General features: G+C 43.8%; 2 protein-coding genes across 2 annotated transcripts in view; both read left to right on the top strand.

Annotated features, from left to right (window-relative positions):
• The first annotated feature begins 3958 nt into the window (after positions 1-3958).
• COMMD6 (COMM domain containing 6) lies at positions 3959-10222 on the top strand. Its single transcript, XM_059819317.1, has 7 exons — positions 3959-4007; positions 4704-4762; positions 5359-5424; positions 5599-5675; positions 6932-7100; positions 8225-8377; positions 9442-10222. The coding sequence occupies exons 1-7, from the start codon at positions 3959-3961 to the stop codon at positions 9490-9492; spliced, it is 624 nt and encodes a 207-aa protein (XP_059675300.1). The 3' UTR covers positions 9493-10222.
• Positions 10223-21243: 11021 nt separating this feature from the next.
• The window catches only part of TBC1D4 (TBC1 domain family member 4), a 115397-nt gene continuing 109406 nt past the window's right edge, over positions 21244-27234 (top strand). The window contains exon 1 of the mRNA XM_059826992.1: positions 21244-21765. Within this exon, the coding sequence (XP_059682975.1) occupies positions 21244-21765 (522 nt within the window). The remainder of the gene's footprint in view (positions 21766-27234) is intronic.

Raw genomic sequence — 27234 nt, 5'->3', positions numbered from 1 at the left:
CGTGACCTGAAAAGCAAGCAGAAAACAGAGGGGAGTTAAGACCTCAGTCAGACCCGCAGGCTAAGACCTCCCCCGCTCCCTGCCCCCACCAGCCCTCCCTCAGCCCGCGATGCTGAGCCCGGAGCGGCCCCGAGCCCTCTCCCCTCCACCACCCTCCCTCCCGCCAGCAGCCAGGCAAGCAGCTCGCCCGCGCACCCGGCAGCTCCCCCACCACCCCCCCGCCGCACCCACCCCCCGAGCCGAGCACTCACGTCGGGGTTGGCCTCCAGGGGCAGCCAGCGATGGGGCTCCATGGCGGTAGCGGCCGGGCAGCTCCCGATACCAGCACTCGGCTGAACCTTGCAGCTCGGCACTGACAGCGCCTCACGCCGCCTCGCCTCAGACCTGACCCGGGACGGCACCACCGAGCCGCGCGGCAAAGGGGGGGGGGGGGTGGGGGGGGGTGGGGGGGGGAGAGAAGAAACCAACTCTCCCGCACCCCCACGCACACCTCTCCCCCGCTCCGGAGCGGCGAGACGAGGCGGCGTACACGACGATGAAAGCCTTCCACCCCTAGGTGCTCCCGGCCAACGATGGCTCGAAGATTTCCCGCTTCCCACCCTCTTGGCTCCCTCCGGCAATGGACTCTTCCAGCGGGGCAAGGGGTGGTGCCTCGGCCGCCTAGCCCCGCGCTTGCTCCCAAACGTCGGGGCCTGCGTGGTGCGCAGGAGCCGCCAGGGGGCGCCCCGCCGCCTTCCCCTTCCCCTTCCCCGGCCCCGGCCCCGGCCCCGGCCCCGGCCCCGGCCCCTCGCTTGCGGGGAACACCAGAGCGCGTTCCCGGGCCCGCTGCAGTGGCCGCCAGAGCCCCGGCGGGAACCGGGGGTGGGTGGGAAGCAAGCGCCAAGCGCTTGAACAGCCGGGCCCCTCTGAAACGGCCTGCATCAGCTAAACTGAATCCCAGCCGTTCACCGGTGGTGCGGTACATAGAGCGTTCAGGAGAACACACCCGTGGGAGCGGGATAGGCCACGGAGCGAGACAGGACAAAGGGATTCAGATGGAACCGTAAAGCAGGGGCAGTGAGCAACCTCCACATCACCTGAGACGACTTCAGTGTGTGTAGCAGCAAGGACACAGGCAGTGAGGTCCCCATATGTTCTGCCACAAATTACTATAAGATGCATGAAAACCAATTAAAAATAGCATTTCTCTTCTAACGCTGGGAATCCCCTCATCCCTTCCCTTCTCAGGAGCATAAACATACCACTTCGTGGCCCTTTGGCCAAGATCAAGCATGGTGTAATATATACATATCATATACAGTGTAATATACATTTTATATGTATACATATGTATCGGATTTAGTGTTATGCCTTCTTTTGAGTTCAAAAATGAAGGAATGCATCATTTTTTGGCCCCAGCCCTCCCTGACTGCTTCCGCCCACCGCTCTCCACAGACTGCCGCTCACCTATGTGGCCCCTTGCAGCGCTTGGGTGGGGCCTTGCATTTTCAGAAGCAGGCACTTGGACAGGATTTTTGTTGAGGGCCATGAACTGGACCTCTAGGCCTGCCCAGCATGTGACCAGAAAGACCTGGGACCACGGGAAGCAGGTGGTTGAGCATGCATGTATGTCCAGGGTTAGCAGAGAGGCTGCAGGACAGATAGAAACTGTGCCAGTCTACAGGAAAATCAGAGTGCCATGAAAGAAGGAAGCAGTGCAATATGATCAAACGGTGCTTGTAGGTACCGTAGGGGCAGGAGTACCAAAGTGCCAGGCGGCAGTAAAGGCAGGGCGTTGGGGGTACCACACAGTCGAGGGCCCAGGCACTGGGTAAACCCAGTTAACAGATACACTTTCTCCTGTCCGCCTGAAGAGCTTGTTGAAGAACTGTGTGTAGTTCTTTACAGACTGTTGATGCAAATTACACCCTGTTCTGTAAATGTCAAGTTTATGAAATGGAGTAAATTACCTAATGATGTTTTTATTTTATTTTACCCCCTGTAATCGCTTAGCAGGACTATGGTGATGCTACATGCCTGTGCCTGAAGCTTCGGTATTGACCTATCAACAATACAGTGGTGTATCTCTTCAGCAATCGCGTCTACTCATAGCTTATGAGATTTGTCTTCTAGTTTCTATACCAAGTGTCTCCTCATATTAAGTTATCAGTCCTTACCTAGCTAGAAGATGGGCCTGTACTGTCAGATCACCGTCACAGTCCGCATCTACCTTCCTCCGCCACGAAAAGCTTCATAGAGCACACTTACAGAAGGCAGAATTTTTAATGATACACAGTAGATGGGCAGACAAGCCGAAATCATTACAAACTTCACCACCTTCTGTTCCAAATTCAAAGAACTAAATGCACATTTACATGTTGATGAAAATAGCCCCAAAATAACTCCCAATTTCAGCAAATGATTCTGTAATTACCAAACCACCAAGATACTCAACTTCACATCTATCTCCACATCTTGGAGAAAGAATGAAAAGTAACATAACAAATATTAGTCATAGTGCTAAAGGCACTGCTAAAAGACTTGTTGAAATTGTAATGTAAAATAATACATAAAGTTCTCTAGATAACAAAGTATGTAATAGTTACCTAAGTTAAGAACGAAGGGATTGTTAAGTCAAGTCCTTGCTATCACAGACAGATCTTACCAGTACGTACATTGCTAGTGTTTTGACAATCATGAGGTCATAAAAACACATACTACTCAAAAACATTTGCACACTTAATTAGATGCTTTAAAAGGGAGAGGCCAGGATCAGACAGACCATAAATGTATAAAGCTCATAAACACACACCATGTTCCATAATAATTACTCTTTTCCTGAAATATCTTGTAAATTCTTTTAGTAACATTTATTGAAAATGCATAATTTTAAACTAGCAAGCGCTACTGCATGACAAGTTATGCTTTACTTCTCTGTCACAGTCTGTCTTACAATAGATCTACTGAGATTGTAGCATTACAATATCGGGAAAAAGCTAAAAGCAAATGTAAAACTGGTTACCAGAGAAATCTAAGTGTATTTGCTATTTTTAAAAGGTGAAACTGGTGAAGGATCAGCATTGTTTTAGGGCTCCAGCCACACCCCAAACTTACGTAAGTTCAGTATGCAAAGCTTATTGAACATGGTTCTAGCTGTAGTTTTGCAATAAATGGCTATTTTCCCATTAAACTGAAGACACAGTTTATCTACACAAATCATCCATAAACCGCACAGTTTATTTGCAAGTGTACAGGCCAATTCCACAATACACCTGTACAAAGCATGGTCACTCTCTGTATCTGTATCAAGTTCAATATACCACATGTGCTGCACACACACAGAACAGTGCATGATCTATGTACCCGACACTGTAACAAAGAGCACCAAGAAAAGCCCGATGCCAGTTAACAACAAACCGAACTGAGTAAACAACTTGTTGCGCAAACCAGCTGTGACTTGAAACTGGCATTTCCAAAACCCTCCCCAGACAGCTCTCACGCCAGCGCAATTTCCCAAGCCATCGCTCGCGTAAGCACCCGCACGGGCACCCGCAGCAGGAGGCCAGGGCCGGCCTCAGGCCAAGCACGGGTAGGCCCCGGCCTGCAAGGCCCTGCGCCACCGTGTGCAGGTGACCTTTTCCACCCGCTACCTGCAGACCCAATAGTCTCTTAAAAGGCAGTCCTGATTTGACTTGCATCTATTTAAAAAGCGATTTACTTGGAGAAGGACAAAACGCCGCCTCCCGCAGCCGGCGGGGCTCACACCCACCCAGCGTCAAGGCGGGATAAACGAGGCGGAGGACACAGGCCCGCGTGCGGGTACGATCCGCCCTCCCCCGGGGAGAACAGCGCATGCTCCCTGCCCGGCAGCCAATAAGAGCGAGGCCACTGGCCCTGCCTCGCTCTGGTATCTCCCGGAGCCAATCAGGACGGCGAGCGTTGTGTGGCGGAAGTTGGGCCTCGGCGGGTGCGCGGCGCCATGGCTGCCGGTTCTGCGGTGGTGCTCGCGCGGGCGCTGGAGGCGCTGGGTGAGGGGGCAGGGGGGGCACACCGGTGCGGCGGTGGAGGGGAGCTGAGAGGGAGCTGGGCTCACGCGGGCCCGCAGGGTGGGGTGTGGAGAGGAGCGGAACGTGGCGGGCCGGGCCGGGCGGGGGTGCGGGCGCTCCCCCCTCCCAAGGGCTTAACTTGGGGGCCGCCCCGCAGAGCCACCTCACCCAGGGCCCGGGGCGAGCCGTTCCCGGTGGGTCCTGGCGAAGGCTTGTGGTGGGCCAGCGGGGGCTTTTCCGGCCTGTCCGCGGGTCACTGGGAGGCTTCGCCGCCGGGAGGCGGCCTGGATGTAGCAGCGTAGCCTTAGGGAGAGCAGCGGTCCTGTGCTGCTGGTGCCAGAGGGCAACCTTGGGCATGCCCGGCTTCCTGGTGAGCTGAGGGACTTGGTGCGGATACTGCTCCACAGGGTCGGGGGAGTTATTCGGGGCTGTCAAACTGTGCAATTGCATAGACTCAGTCTGGGGCTCTAAGGCCTTGTGGAGTTGCTTCTGTTAGACTATACTTGGGGTGCTGAGCATGTTATGTTGCTGCAATTCAGGACAAACTCCTTTAAAGAAAGCTTTGCTTCTAAGGTAAATGCATGCATGATGACCTAGGAATTCTTCAGAGGGAGAGTAGACTTATTACTGTAGCACTTTAAGGATATGCTTCTGATCACTACTGCTGGTGTTTTTCAGATGTTAGTGGTGCAGCAGATAAGATTAATTTAATACCTCAAGACTTTTTTGCAGAACTGGTAAGTAGGGCAATAAATGGGATGTGGAAGGGCTTCTGGCACTCTTTGATTCTAAGAAACCTTTTTGTTCAAGTTCTTCTGGTTTTTGTCTGTTGCAAAGAGCATCTAATGTATGTGGTAGCTTAGTTTTACGTGACTCATAAAATGGACCAGTCCTGCTAAGAGCAATGGGATTGCTTTAAATTTATGGTTTTATCTCAGAAGATTTTTAAAAATGTCTTTTTGCCTTTCATCTAAATGAGATATCAAGCTAGTTTGTCTAGAAAATATTCAGCTTGTTTACTGTAGTGTGCACTTGAACAGGGTGACTGTTCAATTAGTATGAAAATGGTGTGTTAAGTAGGAACACCGAGTGAGGTAGTAACTGAAAGTCTTGGCTGGGTTTATTTGTTCACTTGGATTTGATCTAACTTTTAAAATCACTCATTTCAATTACTTTATTCTTCACTCTGCATTTAAAGCATCCTCCTGTTGTCCATTTTTGCATTAACAACTTTTCTTTTTTTTATTTTGTAACCTCCAAGTATTCAAACTAGCTTTGTCTTGTATGTTAAAATATGCATTAAGAATGTTTTCAAGCTTACTTTCTTTTACAGTGTGAACAAATAATTCAACATCTGAACCATAAGATCCCAGGTGTAAATACAGCTGAACTGTGTCAGGTAAGTTTGGATACTAGCACTTATAAGCAAGTATATTAGATGTATATGCTGTAAAGGCTAGATTCCCTAAGGTGATTTTATTGGGGGTGTGTATATATGTATACACATACAAAGAGGTTTTTATTAATGCATAATTTATTATTATTTGTAATTGTTTGAACATTCTGTTTCTAGAGAATTCAAACATCTGGGATTGAGATTAATGTTGGTGACCTAGCAAAAATAGCTAACATTGTTTCCTTTCTGTTTAGGTAAGCACAAAATAATTTACTATGCCTCATGTCTTTATTCCCTCCATCCTAACTTAATAGTGGTATTGCAAAGTGACATCAAATGTGGGTATAAAATGAACTGATGTGGGAAAAGGGCAAAAGTTTGTAACTCTCAGTACACAAAAAAGAACTTCTGGGCTTAGTTTATGTTCTTAAAAAATGTGTCGTTATTTAATATATAGTCTCATTTTTTTGTAATAAAAACTAAAGAGAGGAAATCGTTCTAAGATCCTGTCTGCAAGCTTTAGAAGTACTGGTAAAATAAGAGGAAGTTAAGCTCAGTTCTAAAGCTAAGTCAGCTAGGCCTTTGCCTGGAAGAAGCATGTTCTAAAAACTTCTTGTTTCCTGGAGATTAGAAACCAGCATTTGTGCCTGTTTGAAGGACAGACAGTTTTATAATGTTGAACTCTGCCATGATAAAGATAGAGTTTTTAGGTAGTATTTTCAGCTGTTATTGTGCTGTAAGTTTTTCTATTTTCAGAAATATAAAATTTTCAAGATCTTGCTTGTTCTTTTAATATCTAATATCTAAACATTTTCCGTAACATTAATATGACTGAAGAAAATACACGAGTAGAAATTTAACATGCTACTTTTTTCTCTAGAAAATATAAAGACTTAAATTATATTAGACCATGCTACTAGGAGCACCAACTCTTTTTCTCTTTTATTAACGTCTCTTTAAGAGGACTGAATCTGCATGACAAACCTAGGGTGGGAATTTTTTTTACCTGTTTCTGTAGAGGAAATCGAGTGGCAATTTTCTTCTAGACTTGCTGCCTTTTCAGTTGAGGGCTTATTGTATCATTTGACTCCTGGCGATACTTAAATTACCTCTCCTAAATGTTTAATTAACTGCCTTGTTTCTAAAGTAATAGTATTGTTTAACTGCTCTATGCACACATCTTTCACTAAATTATGCCTTTTTTCAGTTGCTACAGCACTTGGAGGCTGTGATTATTTTTGATTTAACGTTGCATGTTGTGCAAGCCCAGCAAAGCTTGGTATCTCCACATTAAGACACATTAAAAGTCAAGTCGTGTTGGTTTTTGCATGTGGATACAAAAGATGAATAAAATATTCTAGGGAAAAAACCCCACAGGCTGCCTAATTATTGTAAAGTGCATAGGCAATTTTTTATTTCTGCTTTATGTGTCTATTTGGGGTGAAGTGAGACATTTTGTTACATTTGTGGAGAATGAAACTGATGCAGTGTTCTTTGGATATACCTATAGCACAGCAGCCAGAAACAATCTCTCTACGGAAGAACTTGTCACCACCTTGGGCAATGCAGTCAGCGCGCTGCCAAAACATGCAGTTCAAGTTATTCGTCATGTATGGAATGAGCAGGGCAAATCCATTAGTGCGTCAGAAGATGCAAGAAATATGGCCACAGTGGGGCAGGTAACTAAATGAGAGTGCAGCTGAGCTAACTATTAGCTTTTCAGAAATGTCAGTGCTTCATTGTGTATGTTGTATTGTCAAGCACATGGTGGTATTTTGACTGCTGAAAGCTTTCCTACATATATGTTGCCAAATGTCTACCCAGATAAAGAAGCATATACAATAAAGGTTGTCTAAATGCTGAACAGTTTTCTAATATTGTTTGGATGATAAAGTCACATTTCATACCTTTTTAAAAATTAGTGCTTCATAGTAGTGTTAGGGAAGGTGAGTGGCAGCCAGTGTGGCAGATAATTGTATTAGCTGGTTACGTAAATCTGTTTTAAATGTAAATGGAATTGTTCTTTAGAGTTGGTAACACCAGCACTTGATTGTTTTATTTTTTGTCTCCCTTCAGTTTAAACTTTTTTAAAGATACTTTCTGTCAATTTCAGCATTCCCTTTTTTCCTTTTCAAAAAAATAATACAGTATATGTGCATTTTAAGATTTCTTTTTCTAACAACAGTTTAAAAGACTTTGGAATTAGTGAAAAAAAAAAAAAAACTTTGTCTGAGGCTTGATAGTAAGCTTCTAAAGGCTCTCTTCTTTATTGAACAGTTCTGCCTATCACAAAACGCTAAAAATGATAACTTACCTGTCTGAAACGTATTTATTATGTACTTTATTTTAGATAAATCACAGTTATGAAATGCCTTCATTTTTTTCCATTATTACTATTATAAAACTTTTGTGCACTGTCTGAGGTTTTTTTCTCGTGTTTCCATTTGATTTAGAAACTTCTAAAAAAAGCATGACAAAACCACAAATGATCTATAAGCCAGGGGAACTCTGGCTCAAGCTCCTCTTACTGGAACTTTAAATAGACTGTACTTGACAGTATTTGAATAAGGAATACAGATTAAGTGAAGTAACTTATTAAATTTCTTTTTTTTTTCCCACTGTTAAAAGAAAGGGCAGATGATTTTGTATTCACAATAATATCTGAGTGTGTATGTTTGTTTCCCATTTGGATATGAGCTCTAGATGTCCTATATTGTCTGTAAAACATCCATCCAACAGAATAGTAATGGTAGGCTAGATCTCTTTCTTTAACACTTGTTTCCAATGATTTTCTTCTTTGTAGTTTGTAGATATTAAATGGAAACTGGGAGTTGCAATGAGCTCTGACACCTGCCGGTCTCTGAAGTATCCTTATGTTACAGTGACGCTAAAAGTGGCAGATCCTTCAGGACAAATAACAGACAAATCTTTTGAAATGACGATCCCACAGTTCAAGGTCTGTAATAGGTGTTACTTGATTCAGTCTCTTAAAAACAACAGTGACATTGTTATGAAGAAGCAACTGTATACCTTGATGCATACGTCTGTTGCTTATTTACTGATGCAGTCATTCAAAGATGAAGCATTAAATAATTATTTAAAACACTGAAGCTAAATACTTATTTCATAGCATTTAGTTCTACATCATTTATCCAAAAATGTTAATTTAGCAGTAAGTAATCTGTTCTCTTACAAATAAGCTAACAACTGAAGAAGTAAAAACTTTTAGATCTTTCTTGTCAGCTGTCACTCTGCCTTATTAAAAACGGACGGAATATTCTAAATCTATGGAACTATTCCCCAGCCTCGAAACCTAAAACTTGGGTTACGTCTAACATTTGCTAATGATTAGGAATGGAGGTCAGTCTGCTTTGTCACCACTGGCTCTTCATTGCTATGCTTTCATCTATGAACTTATGTAACTTTGTTTAATTTTGCACAAATGCGGCACTTCTGTTGTCATTCTTTTTTAAAGGGTGGATACATCACTTAGAATATCATACAAGCTTACAAATAAATCAATCCTTGGAGTTGGACTGGCAGGAATTTGAGAAAGATTCTTAATCCTTCGGTGTTGTGAAATGTTGTATTCGTTCCGGTTGAAACATATTTAATAATTTGCTGTTCAACTACTATAAGAAATGGATGCTATACTTAAGAAGCCTGGATTACTTCAGCTGGGAATAGAAACATTTGTGTGAGAAGGTTTTTTTGGTGGTTTTTTTTTGTTGTGGTGCGAGAGCTACTTTGTATTTTTCTTTCGTAGCATCTTCTCTTCTTAATAGGCAAACCCATGCAAATAAGGGATTACCTGTGGAGATTTAATAGTGAATGTGCCCAAATGCCAACCAGCCCACAAAAAGAAAAGTAGAAACTTTCAGTTCAATCTGCACATTGTAACTGGAGGAAAGAGGGAATGTGAGAAACATGGATTGTGATTTTTGTCTAACGTGCTAGTTTGAACTATAGTTCGAGCTTTTCTTCAAGCAACTGAAATTTATCTTAACTCTTGCTTTTTAGAACTTCTTCAGACAGTTCAAGGAAATGGCAGCTGTTCTCGAAACAGTTTGAAGAGAACTCTTTTTTTTACACTGAAATTTTGGACAGACTTAGATCAAGTAAACTTTCCGTTCTGCACAGGGAATGAAGTGCCATTGTTCAGCGAGGTACGTATCCTTGTCTTTTCGACAGGTATTTGTCAGCATCATCCTTGCATTGCAGTGAAGATTTCTTCGCTTTTGAATACTTGAAGCCAACTCTGCAGTGTTTGTGAAAATGTGTTCAGCTTTGTTCATCCTGGTAGACGAAAGATCAGGATGTGTACAGAGAAGCATCACTGTAGACTGTCTAATATCCAAGAGTAAGAAACTACATGTAAGAAACTACACATTTAACTCTGGAGTGCGGAAAGACACCTGAAAATGTTGACTGGGAAGATACTGAGAGAAGTGTAAATCCCATGTTAACACTCTTGTCTGTAAAATTGAGATGCACTTGGACTCAACAATAATATTAAGTATATGGAGTATATGAAGTTACACATAACAAGCATACAGTTATTCTTGAAGAATAGCAGTGTCAAGTAGTTAGTTGCAGGCATTTGCAGACCTGGCTTCCAGTCATCTTTTAATAACGAGAACGTACTTGCCCTAAGAGCTTGTTTATTTCAAATACTTATTTCCCCACCACCTAGGCTATAAAAACTGAGTTAATGCATTAAGCTTTTCTGGAGACTGAAAATTTATTCTCTGAAATGAAGCCCAGAGGCTAATTTTAAATAAAGGTAGAAAGGTGAATTTAATTCAAAAGCATTTTAATACATTTTTGCCTTTGCATTTAATCCAGCTCTAATCTGTGGCACTCTGCTTGATGTTTTGATCAGTAGTCTGCTTTCTACTTAAATTAGAATATTGATGTAGTTGCCTCACTTCAAGCTCTGAAGAGTCAAGAGGAAACTTGAAGATTCAGGCTGGAGTGTTAGCCAGGCACATCAGAGAACGGACCACACTAAAAGTCAGCAAGATGTCTTTGCTGGTTGTATTGTGTGGCAGGAGTTCACTGGACTGTGTTGCGCTTGCTCACAGAGAATGTCCTAACCATGTGAATTCTGACTTTGATTCTGAAGAATGGGGGCATTTCCAAAGGGGGAGTGATTAATCCAGTGTGCTTGCATGCTCTCCTTTTTCGTTCCCCCCCCCCCCGCCCCCTTGAGTTTTCCATAAACGAAACACAAACTGCAAATATAGTGGGACGTAATAAAAAATGATACTGTTGGTACACAACTGCTGGTTGTGTAGTAGGGCAAGTACATACGAAGAGAGACAATTCGTAGCGATAAGCAGACTGAAGTTTATGCTGCAACTGCAGAATGGTAGAGACTGAGAACCACTTCTGCTGGGACAGATCCTCAAGTGATTTCAGTTCTCCTTAAGTGAGAACATCTACCTTTCTAACCCACTTACACATTTTTCTATTAACTTTTTAGAAGGTGGCTGAAAGTCATTGATATAGGATATGCCTGCCTTCTTGTGTCATGAAAATAAACTGCAGCACATTGTGCGTGCTGCATACTGCAGTCGTTTCAATACAGAGGGATACACACCCACTATTTGGGCATTACGCATGGTGCATAAAAACAGTACTTGGAGCTGCTTAGAAGCCCAAATAAGTGAAACAGTGTTGGCTTTTTAACAAAAGATAGTAAAAGTTTTGGGCCGTGGTCATTGATCTGGATGATACTTCCTTTGTGCTGCTGAAGTCTGAGGTGTTTGCTTTGTGGATGGGGAGAGCACATCACTCTTTTCTGGTACCCTCTGAATGGAATGTCACAAACTGGCCTCAGGAACGGACTTCCCATTTGCCTTTTCCCTTGTCTGTCTGTGAGGGCTCGGGGCTGAACGTAGTGAAAAAAATCCTCTCTGTGGAAAAGTGATGTGAGCAGCTGATTTTTTTTTTTTTAATTTGCAGAAATTGGAGTATAAGTCTGCTATAACTGGAAAACATGCTCATGCTTTGGCCTAGTGAATTAATTGGTTTATATCAATGCAAGAGTTCCAGAAAAAGAATACTTTTTTTTATAGTAAAGCTGGAGCCTTACAAATACTTCCCATTTGTTCTAATGCACTTAAGTTCTTCATATAGCTGGAAATACTTGTGCCTTTGTTGGAACTGGATGGAAAAGATTTCATTAATCATGTCTTAACTTCTAGAAACTATCTTCCAGCATCTACTAAATTGTTCTAAGGAAACTTTCAGTTACTATTTTTGCTTGGTCCATCACTAAGAGGAGAAAGTTGGCAGGCTTTGAAAAGTCTAACTTACATGTTGCCAAGTCAAATATTCTAGAAATATTAATATCTTTGAATGTCCCTGAATTCCAGCATGTTGTAACTCTGGCTGGAAGATGCCTCGACATGTGTGCTACACCAGTTTACTGTCTGAGAATTTTCAGAGGTGTTTATGGACATCTAGGAGATGCAATTAAAAGTTGGCTATGTACTCAAACTTAGGAGATTTGTCCTGATCGCTATCAGTAGGAATTCCTATATTGAGTAATGGAAGAATTAAGTACTTTATTAAAAAAAACAAACTAAAAACAGTTTGCAGGGTAGCAATATTAACATGTTCAAACAAGCTGTTGAATTGTTTGTCTATATGTGCAGAAACCAGATCTTTTTCAAAGAGAATCAGGAGTCCTTGCGTGTTCCTAATTCTACTTGTTGATTGATATGAAATTGTATAACATGAATATTTTTGTAAGTCCACAAACAGTCATTAAACATACCAGTAACAAAGATAAAGATGGTCTGTATTTTGTGTTAAGCCTACCCCACGAAAGTCTGTCTCATAAAGACTATAATGGGTGAAGTTCAGGACTAGACTATGACTAAACTTCTTTCCTTATTAAATTAGGATGAAGTTCAGACATAGGCAATCTTTCTTTGTGATGGGGTACCAAGGAGCTGAGGGATAACTGCAGACTGCAAGGAATATTTGTATCAGTTACTTACAGCTAGACAAAATGGTGTGTTGAACCAGGAAAAGATAGAGGATATACGAGCTTAATGAAATTTTGCAGGAAATCGTAGTCAAGTGTTTTTCTTTCCTTAACTGATTTAGGAAACACGTAAACAATTTTTCTTTCCAACATTTGCCTGGAACAGAGTAAGAGGAAGGAGGGGCGGTGGGCAGGGGGGAAGGGTCTTACACAGTAAACAAACCCAAGGGAGGGAATAATGAAGTAATCTCCTGGTGATGACCGTTGTCTTCATCGCATGACTTTTTTTTTTTTTGCATTAGTTTCAAACACACCAGCCCACTTGCAGAAGGCTATTTTGTAGAAAAATGGAGAAAGGCCCACAGAAAGAGTGCACAAATGGGTGTAGTTGTGTCTGTGCACTAGTGTTTTATATAAATAACTTATGCACACTTTGGCCTAGTCACGGCCAAAGTAAAAGCATGTCTCTGTTCCTGCTTCCACAAAATTGTACTCCCTTTCTTTAAGCATGTTTTAAAGGTATATAACATCGTTGCTCACTGTGAGCCCATCCACCTTTATTTTTTACTTTCCTGTTTTCAAGCCTTTGCACTCTATTTGAACACCTGAAAATACATGAGCTTGGACCAATTAAAAACAAAGGTAAAGAGATGATAAATTGGGGGAGAGGAAGAATGTTGTTTCTTCTTCTTGCTTGCCCTGTTCCCTATCATATTTGAATGTTTTATTGCCCTTTAACTGTGGGTATAATGAGAGGGTAATTTCCACTTCTTTGCAGAGGCATGCAGGGTTCTTCTGTTTAGCCCTTGCGGGTACTACAGTAACACAGAAGTGCCTGAGTCATTTAATCTACCTGTAGCAAAAAATGCCGCTTCTCTGAAGAACTTTTGCAACAGGGGAGGGGGCTTAAAATCTAGCAGCCCCTATCCTATCCAGTACCCTGGTGCTCATTTCCCAGACAGATTTTTAGTAAAATGTTCTATGACTGTTGGTTGGGCTGCTAGCTTACTGGGCATTCACTCGATCAGGAAGTTGGATCTGTGCAGGTCAGTACATGACATAACAAGTGCCTCGACCTGGGTTAAGCTTGCATGGTATACTGCTACAGTCCTACCTTCCTGAGGCTTGGTCACCTCATAAGCAACTGGATTGCTTGTCACTATGCAATTTTGGCCAAATGTTTCCTTTACTTTTGCTTCTACCATACAGCGCTGTCCATGCATACTCATCCAGTTGCACTCTTGGTGCTTGAGTTGCTCGAGTGCATGAGGAAGCATGCATGTTAGAAGGATGATGCTCAGCACTCCTCATACCCAGTCCTGGATGCTTTGAAAGACTTCCTGACTCTTGTTTCTGAGGCTTTTCTGGGGGAAGCTGGAGAAATGACCTGCCATTTGAACTGAGTTACTGGGATGCATCTGTTAGTTTTTTATGACTTTGTGTCATTGAGAAAGTAAGGAAGCTGAGATTGCTGATCTTCTCCATGAAGGCTAATTTTAGTGTTTCTGCGTTTCCTCTTCCCTGTACTGCATTTTCCTCCTATGGCTAATTACGGTCTAGCTGCCCTAACTTGAGAACCCTTTCTGTTCAGTATATTAGGTGTCATAGTTTCCAAATACTATGTTAGTGTTTACATTACAAATATTGTTACATTTATAAACTGGAAATGTCAGTGTCCTTTTTTTACTTCACATACTGAGCTTTGAAACAGTAAGGTTTTAATATGCATATTAAAAAAGAAGGAAAATTCTATTATTTCATACAAGGAATTTCTGTGCTATATAGTATTTTAAGAGGAATCTGTCATAGCATCGGTCACCAGGTGGCACTGCTACATATAGTTTTGATACACGGTAATCCTTTGAGAGCATGTCTGACAATGAGATGAGGACTTCTTCTGGTTTTCTCCCCTGTGTGGCTTATATCTGGTACTGTACAGATTCATGTCACCATAACCTCCATCCTATTTCTTACATTGTAGGGAAATACTCTAACTTCTGTGTTAATTATTAAAAAGATGAGTGTAAAGATTTCCAGTGACATAAACAACATTCAGCATTTGAACGATGACAGCATATATACCATACATTGTATCTTTGCAGTAGCTTAGAACAGTAATTTAATCATACTAACATTTCTGCATTATGACTTGTTCCTTAAATAGTATCATGTTACGTTTCTATTGGGGCCTATTCTCATTTTACATTTTTTCTCCTATTTATTCATCTCAAATAGACTTTTCTAGATCTTGTTCATAGAGTAAGCATTTGCATTTCTCTATCCAAGGTTTTCATGCAGTTTGACCACTCTAAAATCCTTCTTCCGTATTTCGTTATGCAGCGTAGTTTTCAGTGTCTTTATGCCACACTTAGGAATACGCTTCTCTGCCACTGAAAGTGGCCGCATTGCTTAATTCCCCTGTGAATGACCACTAAATCTGAAAAATAATGTTCCGATTGTTCTTGGTACTACTGAAGCTGCAAAGAATTTTTCTGTTCCCTATTAATGGGGCCAGAATGTCATCGCTACTGTGTCTTAGGCAGGTTACAGGTGTCTTTTAAAAAAAATATTCATCTGAGAGCTTGGCCAAATTAAAGCAAGACGGGCTTCCCTCTCAGTGATGCTTCTGAACCGGCAAGTACTGGCTGCTGCAACCACGCATGAAGCTTGAGAGGGGTGTTAAAGTTTACATTTAAAATGGGTAGAGGAATGTAAGTGCATGTCTCGCATGGATCACTGGTGTGCTGTGCAATGCTGCTTCTCGCAGCTGGGAATGTGGGAAGACAAGATGCTCAGCAGTCAACAGAGTCAAGACAACAGATGTCAATTTACCTAGGAGAGAGTCAAGGACAATGAGAAAGACTATTAAGGGGTTCTCATTTGTTTTTTGTTGGGTTTTTTTTGGCAGCTACACTGGCACCATTCTTGGTATTGTGTTGGGACTACAAGTGCCCTGTTGTTCATGGTAAGCTGTACCTTCTCTTACCAGACGTACAGTACTGAGTTGTGAAGCTGCAAAAACATCTTTAATATTTGCATTTTCCTCTTGAAGAGATATAATTTGTGACCTTTGAAGTCAAAGTACTCTGGCCTTCCAAAGCATCTCTATTCCGTATTATTTCTCCACTCTACTACAGATCTGCTAACCTTTCTAGCCTGTCGTTCATCCTTTGTAATAATGTATTTGTGGAATAATATCAAGATGTTCCTTTTAGCCTTGGCAATGAGAAGAAATCCTGTCTTAGTTTCCATTTCTGGAGAGCTGGAGGGGACCAGCATCCCTTCCAAATCACAAAACGAGGTAGAGGTAGTGGGCACCGTCAGAGTAAGAAGTAGACTCCAGCAGCTGCACTACTCTCTTCTTCCTCATTTTTTTCCTTCTTCTTTGTATGTTACTGCAGTGATCGGGGAATAGTAGGGAAGTAAATGACTCCTTTATATAAAAGCAGAAATAATTGGGAATGTGGAAGTTCTTGTTGCAGAAGTTGCTCTATCTCCGGTAATAACTAGCTTTGCAACTGGCCTGAGCTGCTAACAGCCACCAAACTCCGTATTACCTCAACAGCGGGGATTTTAGTAAGCTGATCTGATACCCTTTTTGGGGGGAGAAATCGTAAAAAAATAAATTAAAAAAATTGCAAATGTTCTCACCTGGAAAGTTGCTATGATCACACAAAAGCACACAGGACTCAGGATTGAAACTTAGTTTTAAACAAAAAGCATTGTTGTTCTTCACTGGATTCAAAGTCTGCTGTGCCAGAAAGTTTCATGGGATGACTGTTACATGAAAAAATGACAAAAATAAGAAACTGTTCCACAGTCAAATGCTTCTTTGAAGAGAAATATAATAGTACAATGCATTGCCTCTCTTAATCAGTGCTACAGTTAAGTTGAATAACGATACACTGAACACAGACATAAAATGTGGTGGGTTGCCTTAAGTTCTAGAGATGTTTATGCAATTTCTAGCTAGGGATTATTCTCTTACGATCTTTGCTCATTCCAGTTCCTCTAAGTCTGTTTTGGAGTGGTTCTTATTGGCAGAACAAATTATAATCTGTCGTTACAATCAAAAAAGATTAGTGCCATTTGAGAAGGAAAAAAACCAGCAAAACACCCAACCCCCTAGCAGACTAATTTTCATCGTTTTTATTGTGTACAAATTGCAGTGAGTGTCTCCCGCTACTGACATGTCTCTGCAAGACTGATATGTCTTACTCAAACCTTTGGCATTACATTTTAAACTATAATAACCTTTATACATCCTGCAAAATACACAATTTTTATTATTTCTAGTGATGTTTTTACACACTTAATAGAGGAGGCACCAGAGTTTCTCTAGCAGCTAAAGTTTAAAGCCTTGGCAATATGACCAGTTTACTGAACTTACTTTCTAGTACTTCAATTATATTTCCAAAAGTTAATTCATTAGAGTCTTCAAACAAGACTGGGTAGTTTAAATCAATAAAATGTTTTCTAAAGTAAAAATGTCTGTATCTGTATCTCAGATCTTACTAAAAGGCAATCTGAGAGTAAAATAAAATTTGACTAGCTAAAAATAATGCAAATACGGTAGTGGACCTTGAAATCTCAGAGAGTTAAGTGACAGCATTCTTGGAAAAGCAATAGGATGAGAAGCAATTCCAGCTACAGGGCGTATTACTGAAATAAAGTACTCTAGTCCAAGGTTGTTGAAATTATGCATAAATTATGGGATTGTAAAGTCAAGTCTACGGCTCCTCTAATAATATTTTTTCTGCAATTAAAATTGTGGCTAGAAAGCTCAAGGGGATAGATAATTACTAGCAATTAACAGTCTGATCATGTGAGATGCTGAGGTCTCTCCACTCCTGAAGAAATTAGTGAGAACTGTGCTTGCTTACCTTTTTTCAGGTTTAAATCCTTTAACACTGAAGATGAGCTGATGATCCAGATATGATACATGAAATGTCTGCTGTGGTGCCATGTGCAGAAACAGTGTAATTGTCTTAACGAACAAAACATACCTCCTTTAATAAACAGAAGGAAAATATACTTACCCATTTTATTTGGAAAAACAATCTTTACAGGTAGTGCTCCACTGACGAGCATATTGAATCCAAAATGTTCAGAGGCATTTACTGACATTCAGTTAACTGTATCCATGTTTGGTCACTTGACTAGTATACCTTATTTTGAAAGATTTTGCATCTAATGTCTGTTTAGTCAACAGAAATCAATGGCAGGTTATCAACAATTCAAAATAGTCTGACTGGGTATGCAGTTGGTTTTATTTGACCAACTGAACGTGTATTTGCAGCACATCATATGGCAATTATCAAGCATAGTACTTTATGTACTTTAGATCTTCCAATATAGTCTTTACTTTTAATTTTACAATTTGTTTCAAGAAGCCTGGCCAATAATAATAATAAAAAAAGGAATTTAAAAAAATCCTGTGGCCTCTCGTCAGAGGCATTGTCTGTCACGTCTCTGCATGGGTGTTGCATTTACATTTCTTTCCATTTGGGATGACCTGGAGAGAAACTGCTCTTTCATCAAGAACAGACAGGTATTTTCAAAGCTCTGTGGATAAGGGCTACGGAAAGCTGCTTTCTCCTCTGTCCCAAAGTTTCTGATTCCCATTAACTGAGCTGTAAGGATTATATAGTTTTGGCTAATTCCTAACTATATTGTGCAAATAATTAGAGGATGATGCTTTTATTACCATTATAAACGCTAGGGGAGAAACTACATGAGAAGCATGTCAGAGGTCATGGGCAAGGGAATACCATGCTCAATATGAGAGAAATTAGGAATTTTAACTTAAAGGTACATGAAACCTTACACGTGAAAAGAAAGGAGAAAAAGGGACCAACCTCAAGAAGAAAAGTTATGTAACTAAAGGACTGAGCTTCTAATGAAACACTATTAATGAGATGGGGGCATAAAAAGTGGTAGGCAGATTAAGGGATAAGAAAGAAATGATGAAGTAAATGGATAAAAGTAATGGACAGCTAAGAGGGATTACTATGAAGAATCGATTCAGAGAGACATAAAAAGCTGAAGTGAGAAGAAAGCATGAAAACTTTGGATTAACATCTGAGAATTTGATTTTGAAGGTAGTTAAAATACTAGTGGTAGAGTTTATGTAGATTAATTTCATCTTAAAAGGGATTTGTATAAAGAATTCAATAATAAAAATGAATTAGGTGAAAATAAGCAGCTCTCTCATTATATTAAGCAAATCGCCCAGCTGAAGGAGAAACCAAACAGCTTTACGTAATTGGGACAATGGTGAAGAATTTCAGATTCATTTTCCACATTTCGTTCCTCACAGTTCTACCTGATAAAGTAATTTGTAAAAACTGAAGTGTGTCCTTAGCAGCTGAAAACCCGGCTCTGTAGCGTCTTCAAGTGAAGGCTTCTTGTTCTATTTGAGTAATGTGAGAACATCAATGGATCTGTGATTGCTTAAAAGAATTTCAGCCTCTTTTTGCTGTTTTTTAATGCATTCACATGATTGTCCTCACGTTTCCTGATTATTATTTGTATCGCCACAACACCTAGAAGACTAGGTGGTTGTCTGCAACCTGGTTTGGGAAAGTCGTATACAACTGTAATACAAAGGGATCGAATAGTCTCGGAGATGGTGTTTGTAAGGAGCTGCAGCAGTTCAGTATGTTTCAACCTCTCCCTTAGGCTGCTTCCTTAAGAGCCATTTCATGATTACCCCATCTAAAATCATTGCAACAGAACGTACGAGGAGGTTTCGCCGCTGTTTTAGCGCAAAGCCAGTGTTCTGTTCACTTCCCTGGCAGTTTAAATCGGTCCTTACAGGCAAGCGCAGCTTTACGCTCGGGATGAATCATCTAACTGACTGGTCCCCAAAGGAGCGAGTGGTCTTGCTGCCCTCTTCACCCCCGAGCAGCCTTTCCCGCTTCCTTTCTGCCAACAGCGGTGTCTGTGTGAGCGCTGTCACTTAAATTAGAGGGGGCTCACGGAACCGAACTGGCAGAAAACGAGCAGTTCACCGCAGCATCAAAACAGTGCCAGCACTGCTGCCAGGAAGGAAATGACTCTTCTCCCAGATTGCGCTGTTAGAGGATCCCAGCGGCTCCCAAACCGCCATCCCACAATGCTGGGGCACAAAATCCCACGTAATGTTCTCAGCTAAAGGGTTAATGCTAACTGTGCAGACTGAGGGACAAGAAACTTGTTAGGTTTTGTGATCAAAAATTTCAGCCATTATTCTTCGAACTACCCACCCCAGTTGTAAAATCTACTGTACAACAACACAGTTCAGATGTTGAAGTGTGTGAAAACAGTTAGCTTGGAAAAGCAGTTCCATTCTGGCTTTAACTTGTATCATTGCAGCAAATATTAAAGCTGGTGTCCAGCCTACGTAAGACTTTTTGCATTAGCTGCCCTGTTCTAAGAATAGCTCATTTTAGGATGTTGTGGGAGGAGGTATATTCGAGGTCTTTCCAAGCCAGAACGTTAAAACTGAAAATTACAACTGATAAACCAAAATGCATTCAAGCAGATGATTAAACTGGGAAAAAGAAGAGCAAAGTACTTTGCTCAAGAAATGAGCGTAGTTGCTTGTAACGCTATTAAAGTATTGTTAACGCGACGGTTTTTGTGTCGGTTCAGACTGCTGTGGGTTGTGACCTGCTCTGCTACATGACCCCTCTCTGCCCGAATAATCTAGCAGGCAGCCTCAAATTACGCAGGGCAGCTCTTCAGCTCAAACTACAGATTTGTTTTTCCTAGACAGGGCTAAAACGGTTGCCGTAATAGCATGTTACGGGGAATTATCGCCGCTATTGCTACCGATGTAAGCACAAGGGCAGTCCCTAAAATTTACGATTACAAAATGGATACGGATGCTGGATGACTGGAAAAGCTTTGTCCAGCTACTTTCTCAGGTAGAGGAGACTCGTTACTAACATTTACAGTAGGTGGCGGATTTTTCGTTGACAAAAGAGATGTTATCGCGATAGCGAGGGGGGAAAAAAACACAACTAAAAGCTCGAGTAGGAAAAATAAACCTAGAAATAATTATCTTAAATCAGCCTTCATTAAACTCTGACTTGACAGTGACTCGACAAGGAGCCACTGCTGTAATACAGCCGTGGAGGGACCTCAGCACGGTGGGGAGAAGGCTGTTTCTCCCCGCGTGGGGGAGAAGCCGGCGGCGAGGCAGCGGAGCGAGCAGAGCCGCTGCGGCGCCCGGGGCTGGGGGGGCCTGGGCACCCACTGGCTCCGGGGAGGCTTCTCCCCGGCGCCCCTCCGGCTCCCAGAAAGCAGAGCCGGCTCGGAAAAAGCTTGGGAGCTTTTGCAAACGGGGCGGGGGGCGGCCCCCCCACCTCCTTCCCTCCGCCGCTCGGCGACCTTCCTCCCGCTGCGGACCTCCTCCCTCTCCCTCGGCGGCCGGTCGCGTTGCGGGGCCGCAGGGAGAGGCCGGCACCCCCCGGCAGCGGCGCGGCCGGCAGCACCTGGCGGAGCGGGGCGCGGAGCCGAAGCCACGTTGTGTTTTTGTTTGGAGCCCGGGAGGGCGCCGTCCCGCCCCTCGGCCGGGGGTGGCCGGGCCGCGGAGCCCGCTCGGGGCGTAGCCTCTGCGCTCCTCCCCGGGTCGTGGAGGAGGCGGAGGCGGGTGACTCGGCTGTCCTTCCCCGCCCCGCGGGCTGACCCCGCGCGGGTAGGCAGGGAGGCGGCGCGGCTGCGGGGACGTGCCCGGCGGGATGCGTGCTTAGCGGCGGCTCCGGCCGAGCGCAGGCCACGCCGGCTGCACCTGGCGCCGGAGGGAAGCGGCCGCGGAGCGCCGCGCCCGGGGACCCGCCATGGAGAAGCGAGGGGAGGGCGTGCCGCTCTCCCACCCTCTGGAGCCGGAGCCCGAGCCCGAGCCCCAGCCCGAGCCCGAGCCGCAGCCGGCGCCGCCGGGGGAGAAGCGCTTCAGGCTGTGGTACGTGGGCGCGTCGTGCCTGGACAGGCGGACCACGCTGCCCATGCTGCCCTGGCTGATGGCAGAGATCCGCCGCCGCGGGCAGCGGCAGGAGCCCGGCGGCGCCCTGGGCAGCGGGGTGCCGGCCCGCGAGGTGCTGCTGCTGCTGGGCTCGCCCACGCTGCGCTGCGTGCCCGCCGGACCCGCCAGCCCCGGCCGCCCCACCGGCACCGCGCCCGCCGGCCGCCCCGCCAGCCCCGCGCCCGCCGTCTTCATCTTCGAGCACAAGGCGCAGCACATCGCCCGCTTCATCCACAACAGCCACGACCTCACCTACTTCGCCTACCTGATCAAGGCGCAGCCCGACAACCCCGACTCCCCCATGGCCTGCCACGTTTTCCGGGCCACCGACCCCAACCAGGCGAGTGGCGGCGGGGGCAGAGGGAGGGGGCGCTGCCCGGGATCCCCCCGCTTTGCTTCTCTCCCCCCTGGCCTGACGGGACCCCGGGCGCAGCCCTCCGCAACCGCGGAGGGGGTCGCTGTGCCCGGACGGGGCAGGGCAGCGTTTGCGGGACTCTGCGAGACCGTAACCCCCCACACACCCACCCGCGGAGTGGGGGGAGCCTGCCCGGGGCCGGCCGTGCCCGCTGGGCTCTCCCTGGGGCAGCCGTCCCGGGGCTGCACCTGCGCTTCGCCGCGCCGAGCTGCTCGGGCGGCTGCGGCACTCGCGGGGTCCGCGGAAGGGCGGGGGGGAGCCGTCCCGCGTGACCGTGGGGTGCTCCGCCACCCCCTGCCGCGAGCGCACGGCGCACCCACCTGCCAGGCCGGGGGTACCAGCCTCTGCGAAACGCGGGTGCGCTGGGCGAGGGACCCCCTTCCTTTCCCCCGGTCCCTCTTCTGCGAGGCTGCCTCGTGCCCCACAGCAGCTCGGCGGCGAGCGCGCAGTTTGCTCTGGGAGCAAGATGCAGAATTTGTGTTAAACCGTCCTTATGGTGGCCTGAGTGTTGGAATCGAGTGGCCAGGGTGGTGCTTCCAGGGCTGCGCAGACCCCCGGTGGTGTGGAAACCATCGTTGGCGACCAGCGGGCCCCATTTTGCTCACGGGTCATGCTGAGGGCACCTGGCCGTGCTCAGGCGCACTCAGTAGTGCTACAGACAACCCTGGGTTTGGGTGGAGACACTGTTGGTGAAATGCCAACTGGAAAAAAAGACCTAACAGTAGGACTATTTTCCTGACTCTTCAACAGGCTTTGGGTCCCGCATCAAATGTGCAGGAGAGCTCTTTCTCCTCCCTGCTTAGAGTACATGAGAGGTGGCGGTTTGATGAGTAGGTTTGATCGTTGATTTAGCATAGTGACAGCAAGAAAAAGGCCTTTCAATAAGAATCCTTTTGTTGAGTAAGTTAAGACAGCTCTGCCTGAGTCCTCACAGACATGTATGGAGGAAAGCCACGTGCGATTGGAAATGCTGGATTTTACTGAAACCACTTAGCTGACTTACTAGATCTACTGAACAGTTGCTTGGGTTTCTTTTGGTTTTGTTTTGGTTTGGGTTGGGTTTTTTTAGGTAAAGAGGGTAGGAAGCATTAAGAAAACGACTGAAAAGTTCTCAGTATATTAATTTTGATTTGAGCCAACATACTGCTGGCGATTATAACATTGGAGGGATTTAGATTGCCTACATAGCTGTGGCTTGAGCCATCATCAAAGATAGGACAGGAGGTATCCCAAATGGATGTAACTGCGCTTAACTTGTTGGCAACTGCTGCCACCGTCATGCTCTGCCAGGAGCAGAGGAGGAGGTGAGAGCACGCAGAAGGAGCATGAGATGGAGGGAATCGTGTCTGGCAAGGGAGGAGCCAAAATGTCCATTTAGGAGTCTGACCGTATGGACTGAAGGGAACCGAGGTTCCTGCTGTTGGCAGAAGATGCTGAGTCAAATTTATTTCTGGGGTAGATCTGCTCTGGTCCTGTGACTTTGTAAGACAACCTCATGCTATAAGATGGTGAATCCCTGTTACTCTTCTGAACATGCAGAATACTACATACATTTACATTTGGGAGGCTGTTTCTGACTAAACCTTTTATCCATATGTCTTCCCTCCTTGCCTCATGGAGGAAAATGTCCTTATGTGCATGGAATTAAATCAAATTGATATTATAGATAAAGCCTTCCTATTGAAGGAAGTTATTAGTATCAACAAGTTCCCTTTTAAAAACTCCTATCTTGTTCTGACAATATAGGATAAATTTTATCTGGCAAGATTTTTTTTTTTTGCCTTGTTATCATTCATAAAGAACAAGTCCCTCACACGAGAGTTACTCAGCACATGATTTCCAGACAAAGAACTACAGTAAGGGTAGTAGATGCACAGCCAGCGATGTGATTCACAATTATCTGACTAACACGCAGGTGTTTTTAAGGTATCAAAAGGAAAAGAAGGTGAAATTTGTTTTCCCCTCCTGAGTTTTGTTACTAATCGTTGAGGCTTGGTTGGCTAAGTCTGTGCAGGCCTTTAGCTGTTGATCTGTGCTTAAGCCTAGCCCTGAGCAGATGAAATCAGGCTGCAGGTTGCTAGCTCTGAAAAATCTTCTTTTGAAGCTCTTAATTGTTTGTTATAAAATAGATACTGTTCTTGCATGCTTTCAAGATCTTTAAGTATGTGCTTCTGTTTCATATTGATTATGTGAGCTTCGTGGTGCATATTAGCTTAGAAAGTACTTTTCAACAGCTGTTATTTTAAGACGACCCCATTTTCCATCTTAGGCCATAGTCACTTCCAGCCAATGTAAGTTGGCACCGCTACTGAGGGGAGTGATCCTGTCCTCTTCGGCCTCAGCCCCTCGTTCCTTCCTCTCGGCTGTGTCCTCATGGCAGCGCAACTGTTTGTGCAGGTGCACAGCAAGCAGGATCAGGGAGTTGATGGGCGTTAAACTTGCTTTTCCCCCACCATTGCTGGATTAGTTCTAAACATCTTCCCCTGTTTGCCTTACTATGCAATAGTAAATAATACTATTTACGTCAAGACAGGTAGGTTGGAGGCACAAGGGAGCAATGAGTGGCCAAGAAGGGAAGGGTGGGATAGCCTTTTCAGCGGTTATACTGACTTCAGGCTAGCCGGAGGTGGCCACAAAGCCATGGTGTTATCCGTCTTGGCAGTGTTAAGTTCATCAGCATGCTAAGTCATTCTGGAATGAAGGAAGGGTGCAGGAGATGTCATGTGGTCTTTCAGTTGGAAGACAGCTAGCCGTAATTTACATCCACCATTAAAAGTTACGAAAGTGAGAGGATAACAGTTGACTTGCAAGAGATTAGTGCTAGCGCAGTAATTCAAAAAACAATATAGTTGAGAATGAAAATTTTGGCTTCGAGCCCATTGCTTTGCCCACCAGTGGTATTGCACAGTGCCTAGGATGCACGTGCATTCACTGTGACCACGAAAGGGGCTATTACTTGCAGAAAAAAGTAATACTTTCTTCCAGTCCCTGCAAATTTCTTTAGCAGATGACCAATAAAAAGCCGATGCAATATGTGCTCTGATAACATCGGGTGGGATGATAACATCTTTTAATGTTATTTGCCGTGACCGAGGAAAAATGAGAGAGTGAGGCGGTATGAAATGTCTTTACGTTTTATTTGAAAACCTGCAAATTGTAGGCAGAGCTGGGAAGTAGGAGCCAGTGGGTTGACTCCTGTTCTGGAGCAGTGCTTTGGCACAGTCTCAAACCCAGAGTTCCGCTGTCGCTACGGGGGTGGATGCTAAGATGCTTTTATTGGAGGGGTGTCTTTCTTTTGCCCTTTAATTACAAGGGAAGAGAAAACTTCTGGAACCATCTGACTGGTGAGGATGGGAACAGAAGTTTTTGACTTTTTTCCCTCAGAATTATTACAGTGTTAACCACTCATCCTAACTTTTCAAAGCAGCAGCCAGCTGAAGTGGATTAGGGTAGTTGTCTGTTTTAGTGCTGGCTAGTAGCTTCTGAATAGCAGCCAGAGAATTGTTAGTTTTGTATTGCTGTCATTTGAGAATTACCTAGGATGCACGGAGTCTGTCTGTAGACATCAGATGACAGCATTGTCTCATTTTATATATGGCAGATTTTCTTCACAATGCCAGGAACAGATTTTTTTTTTTAAAAAACTGTAAGTCAGAGTTTAAAAATATAGCAGGCATACCCTTCTCCCAGCCACCAAGAAAAGCCCTTTTGATTAGTGTTTTCAGGCTCAGCTTCAACACATTTTTACCATGAAATACTGGTTTTATTCTCTAAACCAGATTTTAATTGTGTGAAACGAATCAATGCTGTTGAGTTCCCTGTTCTCTGCGAGAGAGGCTTATGGGCTCATCTCTTTCTGCCCTTTTTTTTTTTTTTTTAATTATCATGCTGATCTAGACTGTGCATTTTCTTCTTGAAACATGAATAAGCCTGTTTTGGGGGATTTTTTTTTTTTTTAACCTGAACTGGTATCATAAATCTAATTATACTATAATTGATTCTTATTGGTGAAGATAGTTGTCTCCTCCAGTTAAGCAAGAACTTAGTTGATGCATTTTGTATTTCTTTTAGAAACCTTATAAGCAATGATCTAAATATATTGTTATGGGGTTTCAAAACTAATCCAAGGTGGCTGTGAAAGAAAAATGTTCCAGTGCACAGACCTCAGTAGGGTTTAGCTCTCTTGTGTATAACTTGTAGCTGCGGCGTTCCGCTGTAACCATGCGTTAGGGGGACTAGCCTGTCTCAAGGCGAAGCAGATATAATGGAGCATTTTGCTGACAAAGTAAAGCTGTGATAAGAACTGGAGAGGTAGAGGGCCAGAGACAAGAGCTGGAGGCAGCCTACTTGTAACCCAGATCCCTGCTCTGTCATCGCTGCATGGGCTAAAAGTCGAAAATGTTTGGCTATTCCAGGAGTGTGTTAATTGTCTGTTAGATAATGTATTTCAGTAAAGCAAGGCCGTAAGACAGTTTATTCTGAAAAACAAGGCATCAGTACAAAGTCTTTCATTTTAGCTATTCAAAGGAGGCTTTTATGCTGTAATAATATCACTTTCTGTAAGGCTTCTTATTGAAGAATGTAAGTTAGAAACGTTTGAAGAATGAAGTTCCTGAACTTTACATTCATCCTTCTTTTGTGCTTTGATTTTTAAGTGACATAGGAGCATGGGCTGAATGGTAGCAAGTTCTTGGCATATTAAGTACATATGTACAGCATTGTTGCGGTCCATGTTAAAACACTGCACAGATTGAGTCATCTGATAAGCTGTGTTTTGAATAGGTGTAACAGACGTGATAAAGAAGATGGGCTCTGGGTTTTGAAGGATTCTGCAGGAAATGGGAGAGATGCAGAGTTTGGTTGCTAGATCGACTCAAGCGCTCTTTGATGGCAGAGGAAAGAGGTAACACTGTTCTCCGTGAGAAAGATAGGTTGTCCCAGTTTTATCAGGAAAACAAGTCTTAGAGAGACCAAAAGAAAATTTTCTCTAATTTTGTGTGGGTCAGAATTTCATTCATGGGGTGAGAAACTGAAAAGCGATGACTCAAAACAAAGCGTGGATGCTAAAGGCTTGCAATGAATGCAGGATTGTTTGGTGAGCAGCCTCATTATCTCCAGCCTACATGGGCTGTACAGCCTCAGATACAAGTCTTGTGCTCCTTTTTTTTGGTGTGTGTGTGGTTTTTTTTTTGTTTGTTGGGTTTTTTTTTTTGTCTAAACAGTGTCTGACTTAAGATTTTGGAATTGGAACTGAAAGTTGAGAGCTTAAGGTTTCATTTTTGTTTTCCTTAATGAAGATTCGGTACTTTTTTCTGAAAATGAGAGCGCTTCTCATTTCAGGCTTGTAAAGCTGTCTTTATAAGTTCCAGTTTTGAACATCTTGTCCACGTAATT

This window comes from Gavia stellata, chromosome 1 (genome assembly GCF_030936135.1).
Source record: "Gavia stellata isolate bGavSte3 chromosome 1, bGavSte3.hap2, whole genome shotgun sequence".
Classification (NCBI taxonomy): Eukaryota; Metazoa; Chordata; class Aves; order Gaviiformes; family Gaviidae; genus Gavia; species Gavia stellata.
This window is presented reverse-complemented; position numbering and strand designations above follow the sequence as displayed.